Source organism: Pelodiscus sinensis, chromosome 1 (genome assembly GCF_049634645.1).
Source record: "Pelodiscus sinensis isolate JC-2024 chromosome 1, ASM4963464v1, whole genome shotgun sequence".
NCBI classification, from domain to species: Eukaryota; Metazoa; Chordata; order Testudines; family Trionychidae; genus Pelodiscus; species Pelodiscus sinensis.
Window position 1 is genome coordinate 71,355,386 of NC_134711.1, and position 14,678 is coordinate 71,370,063.

A 14,678-nucleotide genomic window follows, 5' to 3' on the forward strand; every position below is an offset into this window, starting at 1 on the left:
CCATCTGATCTGTGTTAGAAAATGAAGTATCACATTTACTACCCCAGCTATACAGCAAAAGAAGTACCCACATGCTAGTGCCCAGCCTAAATTGTCTGTTTACCTGACCTTGAATGCTTTAAGAAGAAGCAACTACAAATGTTTCTTTCTGCCTTAGAAATCTCTGACATCCAAGGTAATTGAAGCAAATACCCTGAAGTGCCAGCATGATAGGGCAGTATAAAAGGAGTCATGATTACAACCCCACCCTCCTCCTCCTAGTTACTTATGCATCCTAAAACCCTAAATGGCTTAAAGAAACCACCCCGGCAAGGACAGGATGAAATGCTGTATAGGCAAACAGCATAGTTAATTGCAGTTCCTACTATACTTGCACTATTGAAATTGCACCACTGGCTCCTCTGGTGTGTGCCACAATTGGGTAAAACTTGGTTGCAATAAGTAATATGTGAAACCAGAAAAAACAGCACTGCAGATTCTCCCAAAACTAGTTATCATTGGCACTTCTTCAGAGCCAATTATACCTTATGCCAATGTTTCACATGGCATCACAGCATGGTTCTTGCCCGGCCAGATCAATTACTTCATTGTAATTAGTTTTTAGCAGGAAAGCCTTGCTTAGACAAAACTACATAATACGTTTTAGTACAGGTTGAAACTCTTGCATGTTGCAAGACCAGAGAGTCTCTGTGGAGGGGGCCAGCGGCATGGATCCCTCCAGGGCTGGCAGGGCAGTGGGCTGCCCACAGCGAGCTGATGATGGGGCAACCCAGCACATAGCAGAGGGGCTGCCCAGTGGAGTTGGGAGACCCAGCGCAAGGCTGCCTGGCAAGGTTGGGAGCCACGGTAGCTTGGTGGGGCAGGGAGCTGTGGTGTGCGGCTACCTAGTGGATCTCAGAGCCCCATCACAGTGTGCGCAGCTACTCTGCAGAATCCAGAGCCCCAGTGTGTGGCTGGCCTGCAGGACCCAGAGCTCCAGTGCGGCACATGCAGCTACACAGTGGGTCCCAGAGCCACAACATGGTGTGTGAGGCTCCACAGCATGTCCCCCAATGGCTGCTCAATGGGGTCAACAGGGCAGCAGGGCCAGCAGGAGGTGGGGAGCCAGCCAGGAAGCCAGCAAGCGTGCCAGTGTCAGGGGTCCAGAAATGACCTCCGTTGGTCTGGCAAAATCTCTCATCCGGGACAGGTCAGGTCCTGAGGGTGCTAGACAAAGGAGTTCCAACTAAGAATATTAAATAACGATTAATTTACTAGTCAAATAATTGATGGAATTTCTATTGACTATTTGACTAGTCAGTAGGTACTGCTGCATTCATCCTTTGAAATGTACAAGAGCCCCAGCCCACGGCCAGGGGAAGTCCCTCTGACTCCGGGCTCCATGAGGGTGCATCCACTTTGAAATGCACACTGGTGGCTCTTATGTATTTGAAATGAGTCCCCCACTGGCCCCAGGCTCCATCCGGCACTGCCGCTTTGAAATGCTGCGCTGGAGCCCGGGATCGGCTGGGGTGTCCCCTGCTGAACCTGGCTTCCATGGAAATGGTTTCCGGAGCCCAGGTTCAGCTGGAGACTCTCAGCTGATCCCAGGCTCCACTCAGCATTTCAAAGCGACAGCACTGCATGGAGCCCAATATTAGCTGCGGAGTCCCCAGATGACTCCAGGTTCCATGAAAATGCCGCAGGGAGCCTGGGGTCAGCTAGGGAATCCCTAGATGATCACGGGCTCTGTGCAGCGCTGCCCCTTTGAAACGCCGCCGCAGTATTTCAAAGGGGCAGCACTGCATGGATCCCTGGGTCAGCTCCATGTGGCACTGCTGCTTTGAAACGCAAAGGTGGTGTTTCAAAGGGGCAGCGCTGCACAGAGTCTGGGATCAGCTGTGCAGTGCTGCCCCTTTGAAATGTCGCCAAGGCGTTTCAAAGTGTCAGTGCCACATGGAGCCATGGGTACGGACTCTGTGCGGTGCTGCCACTTTGAAGTACTCTCTCCCCCCCTTTGCTGCCTCTATTTGATAGAGGCAGCAAGGGGGGGCATCAACTAGTCCACTTGACTATCCGATAAGCATTTGCTTATCGGATAGTCAGCTAGTCCTTAACATCCATAGTTCCAACCTGTATATATTCTCCTCTCAACCATTTTGTGAATACCACTATTCTAATGTGGAAAAGCTGGGGAGTCATTTAGTCATAGCTAAACCACAAAAGACGTGCTCACACTAGGAAAAAAGGTTGGGTTTTTACTATTTTTTAAACTAACAGATGGTGACCATTTTGATAAAATCTCAGTGTGGACAAGGAAGTTAGTAGTTTGTACATGTTCTAGCGTATGGCAGTAAACAATGAAGAGAATCCTGCCAAAACATATGAAAACTACAAACTGCCTTGTCCATACCAGATTGTTAACATGTGTTCATGCTTAGTAAAAACAAAACTAACAAAAACACCTTTTCCTATTGATGTCAAGGCCACAGGGAGATGAAACAATCACATCACAATGTGACTTTATGATACACACTATGACATTTTCATTATGCTGTTGCCTCTTTGTGACCCAATATTATTAGGTATTAGGCATATCAAATTCTTTTGCAACAGAATGTCGGCATTGCACATTGATGTAGTATATCTAGCTCTTTGAATATCTATTTGTCACTATGACTCTGTTTTGTCTCTCTTCCACTACATCCCCATTTCCACCTCCTCTCCCATCTCCCGCGTCTTCCTAGTTGCTAGCAAGAAAAGAGTTTCTGCTGTGTTGAGGATTTTGGAAGAGTGAGAAAAGTAATTCTAATTTACTTAGCATTCAACAATACCTTTTCTTGGGCTTGTCTTGACTAGATATTTTTGGTTTTTTACTTTGAATTAAATTGGCTGTTAACTTAAGGATGTCAACCTTTTTGTGAAAGCTACATAGGACTAGAGCTGTGTGAAATTTTTTGGTCAACACATTTTTAACGAAGAATGCAGTTGTGACTCTATTGTTAATGTTTTGTGAATTCATATTAAAGTCACCAATTGTTTCAATCAAGTTTTTTTAAATGAAATATTTCATTTCAACATTTTTAAATAAAATCATTTCGATTTTTCAATTCAGAATAACTTTTTTCTTTCAAAAAGTTCTTCAATTTTATTTAAAAAAATTGAGAACATTTTTAAAAATTTGAAAAAGAAACAAAACCTTTCTTTCAGTTTCAACAGAACAATTTTTCATGAGTTTTTAGTTCACTGTTAATTTTGAACAAATTTCATTGATCCAAAATATTTTTATTTTATTATTCAATATGGCCAGCATATAAAAAAAGCTGTTATTCACACAGTTCTAGTCTAGACATTCCCCAGTCCTTTGTTCTAGGCTACTCACATATGTTTAGCCTATGCTTCTAGTGTCTAGAACTAGTCTTTACAAAGATATTAATTATCTCAAGTTAATTAACAATCAATTAGCTTAAGCTAAAGTCTAGTACAAACAAACCCAAAGAGCTCCTGTGAATGTCTCTGCATGTGGCTATAGAACCAACGCTTAGTACTGCTGCTTAAGAGTATTTTTATTAGTGATATAAATAAGCAAATGCCAGAAGCAAAGTAGATTTGATATTACTGATTCAAAACTATTATATGAGACTTCATAGCTTTTTTGACCAGAGAAGTTCACCACTGTTCAGAGTTTTGAAGGTTGTTTCCATTATAAGGAGAATTAGATGAGAGAGTCAGTCATTTCTATGATGTGATCCTGTTTATTTATAAAGAGCATATAAAGTCCTGTTTCCATAAGCGCACTATGCATTGAATAACAGGAAGCAGTTTCTTTGCTCAGAGTTTCAAGCCTCTTTCCAGTCAGTACTCTGTTCCAGCGGTTCCCAACTGCCAGTCCGCAGATCAGCATTGGGCTGTGAATGCTGGCTGCTGGGCCATGGCAGCTCTTGGGGTCATGGCTGGGGAACACCGTCCAGTTCCTTCCTTCCCACCACGGCTGTTGGGAGAGGTGTATCCTGCCCTGCTTTCAGCCAAGGATGGGGTCTCCTCCCAGCTGAGGAAGAGCAATATGCTGCCCTTGCCCAGCGCTGTTTGGCTGAGAGGCGGGGCAGAATACTCCTCTCCCAACAGCTGCACTGGAAGGGGAGGCGCTGGACGGTGTTCCCCAACCCAGCCCACAGAGCCACAGTGACATGGGCAGCGGCACTCAGTTGGGGGTGGGAGGCAGCGCAGAGCTAGGTGAGGGGGACAGGCCCTGAGGGACTCTGGGGTGGAGGAGTGGAACTAGCGGTTCTGAGGGGCGGGGATAGTAGTGGAGGGAGATCTCTGGGGTCAGGACTGGCCCTGGGAAGCTCTGGGGACAGGGCTATTATTGAGGACTGGGGGCTGGCACTGAGAAAAGCCCTGGAGGAGTTGGGTGCAGTGGGGCTCTGAAAACACTAGGCTAGGACTGAGGGGGTTTAGTGGTGAGGGGCTCTAAGGGGTGGGTGGCTGACACTGAGGCATTTGGGGTGGGGGCCTAGCACGGGGGAGCTCAGAGGGTGGGAAGCTGGCACTGGGAGAGTTCAGTGCAGAGGATTCTGGGGTCAATGGCTGGCATTGGGGGGTAGTGGAGCAGTGAAAGGCTCTAGGGGTTAGGGCTGGCATTAGGAGGCTCTGGGGACCAGGGCCTTTGCCGGACCGGCAACAAATATGCAAATGAAATCATGCCAGTCTTCCAAAAGTTTGTGAATGGGTTTGCTGGTTCCCAGTATCAAAAAGGTTGGGAACCATTCCTCTATTCAAAAAGCCTTCTCTGGGCTCTCTCAGAGGGATGTCTATGCAGCAACTATTAAGTCTTCCATGGACAGGAAATTTGTATCCATATCTGTATCTGCAACAATTAGCCATAGATGTCCACACTGACGTCCATGGATGCAGATACCCATGGATATATAGCAGATATCCGCAAATTTGCAGGGTTCTAAATACAAAATCTGTATCCACATCTGCAGATTTGCAGGCCTTTAGCAACTAGACACCTGTGGCTAGTCTGTGCCAGCTGACTCAGGCTCATGGGGCTTGAGCTGTGGGTCCTTTTAATTGCTGCTTAAATGTTTGGATTTGGGCTGGAGTCCAAAGTAAGGAACTCTCATCAATCCCTGCAGGGTCCTAGAGTTCTGGATCCAGCCCAAGCCCAGACATCTAAACATCAGTGAAACAGCCCTGCAGCCTATGAGCCTGAGTTGGCTGGCGCAGGCCAGCCACAGGTATCTAGTCGCTGTGTAGATATACTCACAGAGTCAAGCTGTAAGTGCTTCTCTTGCTATTTTCCTGGTTTTCTAGCTGCTTCTCTCTGCTTGTTTTCTGGCTGCTTCTCAGTACATCTGGTTGCTTCTGCTCATACAGCCCTCCATCAAATAGTGCTAGCCACCTGTACATTTAATCCCTGATTAGCTCCCCTGAGCGATGTACCTCAGCTTCTGACTGACCTTGCATGTGCCTGAGATGTGACCAGTGACTTCCATTGTTTCATCTTGCTCCAATGAGAATGAGGGCATCTATCAGACCCACCAATATCAATGAGGTTTTACCCAATTTCCCATCTAATAAGTGCTATTAAGAAGAATTGCATATTTATCTCAAGAAAATAATATTTTTGTGCAGTTAACAATCAGACATCCTAAATAACAGCTTCCAATCTGCATTACAGAAGTTGCCAAAATGTATCTCATAGTCTGCAGGAGTTGGCTGATTACATGGTGATAGTTCTTTCTTTTCAATGACTAAATTGCATTAAAAGGAAGCTAAAAATACTTTTCTGATATTCCATGTCTTGCAAAATATTCGTTGATGTTTGAAAATTGAAACAAAATCTTTGTGCACAGGATGTAGTTACTGGTATACTGTTTTACATACAGTAGATGTTAATCTCAAGATGTTCTTAATAAACAAATGGTGTCTATTTAATATATAGTGAATGCCTTGAAATTGTGTACATCTAAGGCCACAAATATCTGAGAACTTTCTTATAAAGTGTTTCTGGATTAATTTTAACTATCCAACAAGCCAGCTATTCTCCTGGTGGATACTGATGTCCACTGCCATAAACACCTCCTATTTTACTAAGCCTTCAGAATGAAACATCTGGAACTCAGTTTTCTTTAACAGGCCCATGGGATGAAGACAGAAAGATAAGGAAACTCAGTGAGATTGGTTTTACCAACTTTCTAGGCAATCAATAGGTTGGGAAGGTTTGTAGAATGGACAAGGAGTGCTGCTTTAAAGTTTCATGGATCCTGAAGCTCTACAGGTAAGGGAAAGCCTGTGCCTATGAAAGCAGAACGTTTCCACAGTAAAGACAGAACAGACTCATCCATGCTACATTATTGGCTTACCTTTTAGGTATGGTCTTGTGCAGTCATCTGTTGTGTCAGGAGGTGCATGGTGGCAGCTCCAGAAGTAGATGCAGCAGAAGTTAATGCTCTTTGGATTTACATAAGGAAATACATAACTTCAGCAGCTGGTGAGGTTGTAGCTGGTCCTCTGCTCAACCCACTCTTGGTCTCACTTCTAAAATCCTGTGATGCTCAGACATTGCTGAGCTCTGGCAGAAGAGGTACTACTCCCTACCAAGAAGGAGGAAGTATGGAGCTCCTTCATCTCATTCTCCTCTCCCTTTGCCCACCCAGAAAGATCTACCAGATTTGATTCCCTTTTATTTGCAAAAGTAATCAAAGTATGATTCAGTGTTCAGATGTTTGTTATTCAAAATTTTAATCCCAGTATTGCCCACTTCCTGTTGCAGGTGAGGGACTGTCAGAAAGAGCTGTAGAAATAATACTTGCAGTTACTTTGTGTATACTCTCCATAATTCTTCTTGTGGTGGCTATCTATGCTTTCGCAAGGTAAGACTTCTTTATATATACAGTACTACGCATTCTTTTTAATCGGTATGCAATTATTTCTTTACATATAGAAGAAATGGATCGTATACATAGAACTATATATAACCAGTCTAGTATCTTGAATTATGTTGCAATTTAATATCATTTTTATCCTGTAGAAACTTACTGTCATTCATGATGAAAAGTGAACAGCTTGATTGAAAGACAGCAGGTCAAAATCTGATCTCAGCATCTGTTTACTGAGGAAATTCCAAAGTAGCTCCATTGAAGTCAAGAATTAGAATTACATGTGTATTTGAGAAATCAAAAATCTGACCCTAGGTGAGGTGAGCTATAGCATTCATAGATGCCTAATAGAAAAAGTAGGCAAACTGCTACATGAATGATGTTCATTTGCTCAGTAGCCACAGGTCCTATGTTGCCACTACTAATTCAGCAAGGCATTGTAGGAAAATAAAAAGTGTAAGACAAGAGTCTACACAGGATTTAAGAAATATAAAGTCTTACTTCTCTTTTCACAAGCTTTACTCTAGTATAATTCCCTTTGATTCAGCTGAATTACTTCTAGTTTACACTAGTAAAAATAAGAGGAAAATCAGATCCAAGTAGCAACAATTTCTGGGGGCAAACTTACTCTATTGTCATTATTTTGCCAGCAAAATACGGTTAAAATGTATGATGATCAAAATGTTCAAAAAGATGTTTAAATGTTATTGGTTTTGCTTTGCTCATCACACAATGAAAACTGGAAGTATTTTTGTAGAGCTTCTCTACTCTGACTTCTATGAAAGGCTAAATCAGTCCTTCTATTCTGGTAATTCATGTGTAATTAATAAATCATTTTAATATTCTTTTTCATTCACTCTCAACTTTATGATCTTTGGTTTAGAATCCGACAAAAGCAAAAAGAAGGAGGCACCTACTCCCCACGGGATGCAGAAATAATTGACACTAAATTCAAGCTGGATCAGTTGATCACAGTGGCAGACCTGGAACTGAAGGATGAGAGATTTACTCGGTAAGCATACTCCTTAGGCAACACAGTAGTCCAAAGAATCTGTAGCTATGACCCCTTTCTGACCTTTTTTGTTTGGAAGTCTTTGTGACGTTCCTATTTACACAGTTCAGTAAGATCCTCTTTCAAAGGGTGCTCTCCATAGCATGTAGAATATTGCTTAATTTTCATATATTTTACAATAAGATAAAGATTTGGTGGCAAAAGGAACTTAATTTTTTAAACATTGGGAATTATGCAATATTTTGCTGGCTCAGTGTTTTCTGTGGATTGCAAATGTAAAAACATCCCAAAGGATCCACATTCTTTCAAACTCAGACTTTTTCAGCTGATTCTGTAACAGCTTAGTCATTGTTTAATTGCCATTTAGTAAATGTTTGAGCATAAGGGAATCACTTTTGCAGCTGAGTATCTCACCTGTGTACCTAGCCCCTGGAGAAGCATGTGGTAGCCCTAGGCCACTCAGCTGGCCAGATTTGCTGGTGGGTTTTCATAGAGCTGCGGAGACTCTTGCCCTGTGATCTGTTTGGAAGGGAAGCTATATAGTGTTCCTTCTCATAATCAGAAATTGCCATGTTATTCCACAAATAATTATCATGGTAATTAACAGTGTATTATGACTGAATTAGCAAGTGTTGGATAGGTATTATTGGCATAGCTGTATTCTCCCTTCTTTGTCACATAGCCCATAGAGAATGTGCTGTGGTAGGCAATCTCCTTAAAGATGAGAAGCCTAAGATTACCTTGCCCTAGGAGTTAAGCATGGTAGGTAGCTTGAAGATAAAAGCCTGTGGCTATTGACCTGTTTGTTTTGAATGTTTTTATGGCTATATGTGTGGGGAAAAAATGGTTTATTGCATTATAAAACTATTCAAATGTGTGCATTCAAAAGTGGTCACTTGCAGTACATGGTCAAACATACAGGGGATTCTTTGGTGTTATTGAATTCAATGTATCTGTGGTGAGCATTGTTCCACAGTTTGTTTAGATAATATAGTCAAAACTCATTAGCAGTAATGGAAATGTTCACTTTCAACAGACAAACACAATCTTTTACATCTTTGTAGCTGCAATTCAGATAAATGTCCTTGATAGATTTTAAAAAATCATTAATTTGAGATGTTTCCTATAATGTACATTTTTGCAAATTACTAACAAAATAAGAACAATATATTTTTTGTTTGTGTACTAAGTTATTGATGGATTTTACTTCCAGATATTCCTCATTTTTCTTTAGACGCAAGGAGATATTTGTCATCCAGTAAGTTATTGCATTATTGAAGAGACCTGGTGTGATTTCCATACTGTTGTGTAATTTGTGTGCTACTATCCTTTATTGATCTTTGTCCAAAGTAAATATTTTTCTGAAGTGTGTTCTTGGTAATAGAAATGAAATTAGTATTCACAACCTATATTATGCTATGAGAATGCTAATGGCAAATTTGTCAATATGTCACCTTTGATTTCAGTGATTAATGTTAAGACACTATAATTCTTCAACTATTTTAAAACAAACTAGAGCAATTTTTAACAGAAATTATGTCAGGCTCACCTCAGCAGATAGTCAAAAAGTAGACAGCATAATTGCAATATATACCTCAAACTGGGCCTTATATTTTTCTTAAGAATTAGAATTTGTATATTCAAGAGAAATTCTTCTTTTTCTACTCAGCTGCCAGTTGTATTGTCCGTGCTACCACAAAGCATCTCATTAAGATCTCAGAAAAAATTACAGGTCAAATCCCATGTTACATGTGAAAATTCCACTTTACCACTGCTCTATCTAATGTATGTCCAATATGGATTTATACAACATCAAACCCAGCAGGTTAGGCTACAAAATTGTAATATTTCACATTTATGTGTAGTTTAAGAGATTTTTGCACAGCAAGGACTTCAGTGAGCAGTAATTCAGCAGTTTTAGTTACCCTACCAATTACTTTATTTTGAGGCACTTTCACTTTCTGTCTCTAATATAATAAGAGCAATACAGAATGTAAAGGTGTCAGATTAGCAGGTTAAGTTCTTATACCACATGATGATGATTGTACTGTGACTATCACAAATGAACTGCACATTCAAAATGTGGTGCTACATCATATTTCTGCACTTCCTCAATGTCCTGAGTTGGTTGAATTTTGATATGCACATAGGTATGCACATACCCATCCACAGCCTTTCAACTGGTGAGGGAATACTTAGCAAATTACTGCCAGAATCTAGCTCATTTGTGCCATCTAAGTAGCATAAATGAACCAGTTTGTGGAAAGAATCTGTCCATATGTATCATTTCCTTCTTGTCCAATGTAATGTGAAGCACTGAAAACAATGTTCTATTGCTTGCCAGCTAAGTATTCCCTCACAATGGGGGAAATGCTAGTTGATATACAGCCAGCACAACCAGTTCCTGCACCAACCACCCATCCACATTCTTCCTTCCTCACATTTCTGTGTAAGGGTGCATTGTACAATACAGTGCTCTGCCAGTTGTCTACTGACTTACCATACATCATTTGATGTAAGCTGGGGCAGTGTTGGAAGTTGAGTGGCATAAGATGGCCCCCAGAATCAGAGAGGTATAACCCTAAAAGCCTTCCCACATACCCACAAAGTTTCCTGTGCCCAGTGGATCTTAGCATGGGAGACTGTTTGGCTCTGATAGTTAAGAACATGTGAAACAGGGTGGGAAGTGGTTTTCCTATGTTATGAAAAATTCCAAGATTTTAAAACTCTTCTGCACTGAGAATTGAGCCAATAAGTCAAAATCTTAAAAATGTTTGTGCATCAACAAATGAAAAAAAAATGGCTTGGGCTAATCAAAGTATTTCATTTCTCTTATATAGAGAGTTCATTGCTCTTGTGGATGGATTTGGTACAGGAGCAACATTTAGAGTTGATGTCCCTAAATTTCTCTGAATCAACCTCTCAAGAGGAGCCCAAGAAGCATTTAGGAAAAGTGTTCACTGGGAAAACATGGGGCTTTAAATTTTCAATTCTTAAAACTAAAAGAACAATTTAAAAATTTGGTAAATTCTCTATATATATGGACAACAAATAGGTATAATGAAAAGCTACATATTCTTCGGTGTGGCATTTGCAGCAAGCTAATGTGTAAGGATCACATTGAAAATATTGTAGATAATTGTAAAAGTAAATTCAATAAACTTAAAAGTATTTCCTGAATCACCTACAGCACTGTTACAGAAACAATGGTAATGCCTTATAGAACGTTAATAACACTAGTCAGTGTTCCCTCTAAGCTGCATGGCAGCACAGCCCTGCAGCTGCTTAATGACTCCTGCCCAGCTAGGGACCCAGGACACACGTAGGCTGCATCTAGACTGGCATGATTTTCCGGAAATGCTTTTAACGGAAAAGTTTTCCATTAAAAGCATTTTCGGAACAGAGCGTCTAGATTGGCACGGACGATTTTCCGCAAAAGCACTTTTTGCAGAAAAGCGTCCGTGCCAATCTAGACGCGCTTTACTGCAAAAAAGTCCCGATCACCATTTTCGCGATCGGGGCTTTTTTGCGGAAAACAAATCTGAGCTGTCTACACTGGCCCTTTTGCGCAAAAGCTTTGCCTGAACGGGAGCAGCATAGTATTTCCGCAAGAAGCACTGATTTCTTTCAGTAGGAAGTCAGTGTTTTTGCGGAAATTCAAGCGGCCAGTGTAGACAGCAGGCAAGTTTTTCCGGAAAAGCGGCAGATTTTCCAGAAAAACTGGCCAGTCTAGACACAGCTGTATAGAGCTGCCCAGTGGGTAGAGGAGCACTTCTCCCTCAGAGACAGCAGCAGCTCCCTCCTGAGGACAGAGCAACAAGTCTCTCTCAGCCAGTACTGAGTCCTAAATCCCTGGGTGTGTGGGGCTCATTGAACAGCTAGAAGGCTGTGCTGCCACAGCTTAGAGGGAACACTGATCGTGAGTGCTGATGCCAAATGTTTACTTGGACATCAAAAAAAAAAAACTAAGGATGCTATTGTTGAAGCAAAAGCCTTACACACTATACCCAGCAAAGCCCAGGCATTATGCATTGCATGTGGTGAATCTTTTACAACCTCTTTCTGTGTAATGTGGAGAGCTGCTGGTAACATGCCTGTAGTGTTAAGAACTATATTATTGGACTTAACCTCTGGGTAAAAGTCAACAGGGAAAATTCAAACACTAAACAATTATATTAAGAAAACATAGCAGGGAGGATCTCGAATACCTATATTAATAAAGGAATTAAGGCAAAAGAAATTTAATTTATACTTATAAGAAATTAGCATATATATATAGCCATGAGATCACACATAACAGGTGGAAAATTGTGTCTTCCAACATAACATAAATGTAGAATTGTATAATTAAATAAAAGGGGAAAAGGAGAGGGAAATGTGTTAAATACAGCAAATCCATATATATGTGATAAATGGGTGAAACTTTGCTAAATATTTATGGATGAGTCTAACGATAAGAAAACTAGGAGAGTGGGGACAACATTGTATGTCCCAACACATGGAATAAAGAAATCTACTACATTATCAATGTTTGTAGTGTTTGATGGCCAAATTAGCAGTTACTGAGGAACACAACAGGGTTGAATTGTTGATCTGGCCCTATTTGCATCAAAACTACCCCCACATCATGCTCGGACATGTCTGTGGTGACAAAGAAAGATTTATCATAGACCTGGGGCCCTTAGGACAGGGTCAGACATAAGAGGAGCCTTAAGCTGTGAAAAGCTTCCTGACACTTCTCAGTCCACTTACCGGCATTTGGTTGCTTTTTTCTGGTCAAGTCTATTAGTGGTGAGGTGATCTGACCGTAGTGCTGTACAAATCATCTTACTATCCTGCCAAGCCTAAGAAGGATTGGACCTGTTTCTTTGACTTAGGTACAGGCCAGTTTTGGATAGCTTCTACTTTAGCCTATAAAGGGTTGACAGTCCCTTGATGCACCTGATTTCCCAGGTAAGTTACCCCATTTAGACCAATTTCACACTTCCTAGACTTAACAGTTAGCCCGGACTCCCTTATGTGCTGCAAGACAACTTGGGGGTATTCTAGGTGTTCTGCCCATGAATTAGAGAATACAGCCACATTGTCCAAATAGGCTACTGCAATTTCACCAAACCTGCTAGCAGAATATCTACAAGTCTTTGGAAGGTTGTAGGTGCATTGTGTAGCTCAAAAGGAAGAACATTAAATTCATACAGCCCCACACGTGTAATGAAGGCTGACCTTTCTTTGGCTGACTCAACCAGAGCTACTTGCCAGTATCACTTGGTTAAATCTAGGGTGGAGATGAATTGGGTGCATCCCAGTTTCTCCAACAGCTCATCTGTGCAGGGCATTGTATAGTTGTCTGGGTAAATTATAGCATTTAACTTACAATAGTCCACTCAAAAGCAGATTTTTCCATCTGGGTTGGGGACTAAGACCATTGGAAAGGCCCATGGAAAGTTTTGTTGAGAAAGGGCTAAAGAGTCCTGATGGTGTTTTGTAGGTTGCCTACAAAATCCACAATGTTAGTTCCTGGAGAAGAGGTAGCTCCTCTGATTGAGCTTCATTAATTACAATGGCCATAAACAAGTTCACAGGGAGAGAATCCCAAACTGGGATGGGGTACATCTCTGTAGGCAAACAGTAACTGCTGCAACACCAGGTCCCAATCACTGGAGTGTTTGTTTATTAATTTGCGTATCATAGCTCCCAAAGTTCCATTAAATCTCTCCACTAGGCCATCTGTCTAGTGGTAGTAAGGGGTGGCAACCGAGTGGTTCATCGCACTGAGCTTCTCAAAGAAGTTCCATGGTCCCTGCCGGGAAGTTAGTCTATGGAACTGTAAGGATCTTGGAGGGCCAACCTACCCTGGCAAAAATATTTATTAGTGCCTGGCACAAGCTCTTGGCAGTGGTGTTTCCGAGAGCTACTGCTTCAGGCCATCAGGTGACAAAATCCATGAAAGTCAGGCTATAGCGTTTTCCTTGGGGTGTCTTTTTAGGGAAAGGACCCAGAATATACACAGCCACATGCTAGAATGGAACCTCTATTATGTAGAATGGCTGGAGAGATGCCTTGACCCAATCTTGGGGCTTTCCCACCTGCTGGCACACCTCACAAGACCAGACAAAACTAGACAAATGCTTGCCCATCCCTTCCCAGTGCAATGACTTTCCCAATCTTCTTTGGTTCTGTATAACACAGCATGGCCAGTAGGGTAATCCTGGGCTAAGCTCAAGAACTGCTCCTGGTACTTAGTTGGAACTACCAAATGTCCTTGAGGATGCCAGTCCTCCTTGTGCCCACCAGATAGAGTCTCTGGCTGTGTCTACACTGGCACCCTTTTCCATAAAAGGGATGCTAATGAGACACTTCGGAATTGCAAATATCCCCCGCGGCATTTGCATGAACATGGCTGCCGCTTTTTTCCGGCTCGGGGTTTTGCCGGAGAAAAGCGCCAGTCTAGATGGGATCTTGCGGAAAATAAGCCCTGTTCCGGAAGATCCCTTATTCCTACTTGAAAGCCCTTTGAAAGCCTTATTCCTACTTGAAAGCCCTTTTCCGGAAGATCCCTTATTCCTACTTTCAAGTAGGAATAAGGGATCTTCCGGAAAAGGGCTTATTTTCTGCAAGATCCTGTCTAGACTGGCGCTTTTCTCTGGCAAAACCCCGAGCCGGAAAAAAAGCGGCAGCCATGTTCATGTAAATGCCACAGGGGATATTTAAATCCCCTGCAGAATTTGCAATTCCGAAGTGTCTCATTAGCATCCCTTTTACGGAAAAGGGTGCCAGTGTGTAGACAGCCTCTTTGTATA

At 41.9% G+C, this 14,678-nt stretch overlaps 1 protein-coding gene and 1 long non-coding RNA gene across 14 annotated transcripts in view; one reads left to right on the top strand and one right to left on the bottom strand.

Moving 5' to 3' along the window:
* Positions 1 to 14,678, top strand: part of PTPRQ (protein tyrosine phosphatase receptor type Q) — a 209,920-nt gene that overhangs the window by 162,252 nt on the left and 32,990 nt on the right. For 7 of the 11 annotated variants that reach the window (XM_075932438.1, XM_075932405.1, XM_075932455.1 and 4 more), the window contains exons 52-54: positions 6,761 to 6,860; positions 7,750 to 7,878; positions 9,092 to 9,136. In XM_075932438.1, coding sequence (XP_075788553.1) covers positions 6,761 to 6,860; positions 7,750 to 7,878; positions 9,092 to 9,136 — 274 coding nt within the window. Of the gene's footprint in view, positions 1 to 6,123; positions 6,861 to 7,749; positions 7,879 to 9,091; positions 9,137 to 14,678 lie in introns of those variants that run through there. The other 4 variants (XM_014571197.3, XM_075932418.1, XR_012904907.1 and 1 more) reach the window with 3 other exon arrangements.
* The window catches only part of LOC142829952 (uncharacterized), an 84,380-nt gene that overhangs the window by 16,311 nt on the left and 53,391 nt on the right, over positions 1 to 14,678 (bottom strand). The gene's annotated exons all lie outside the window — the stretch shown is intronic.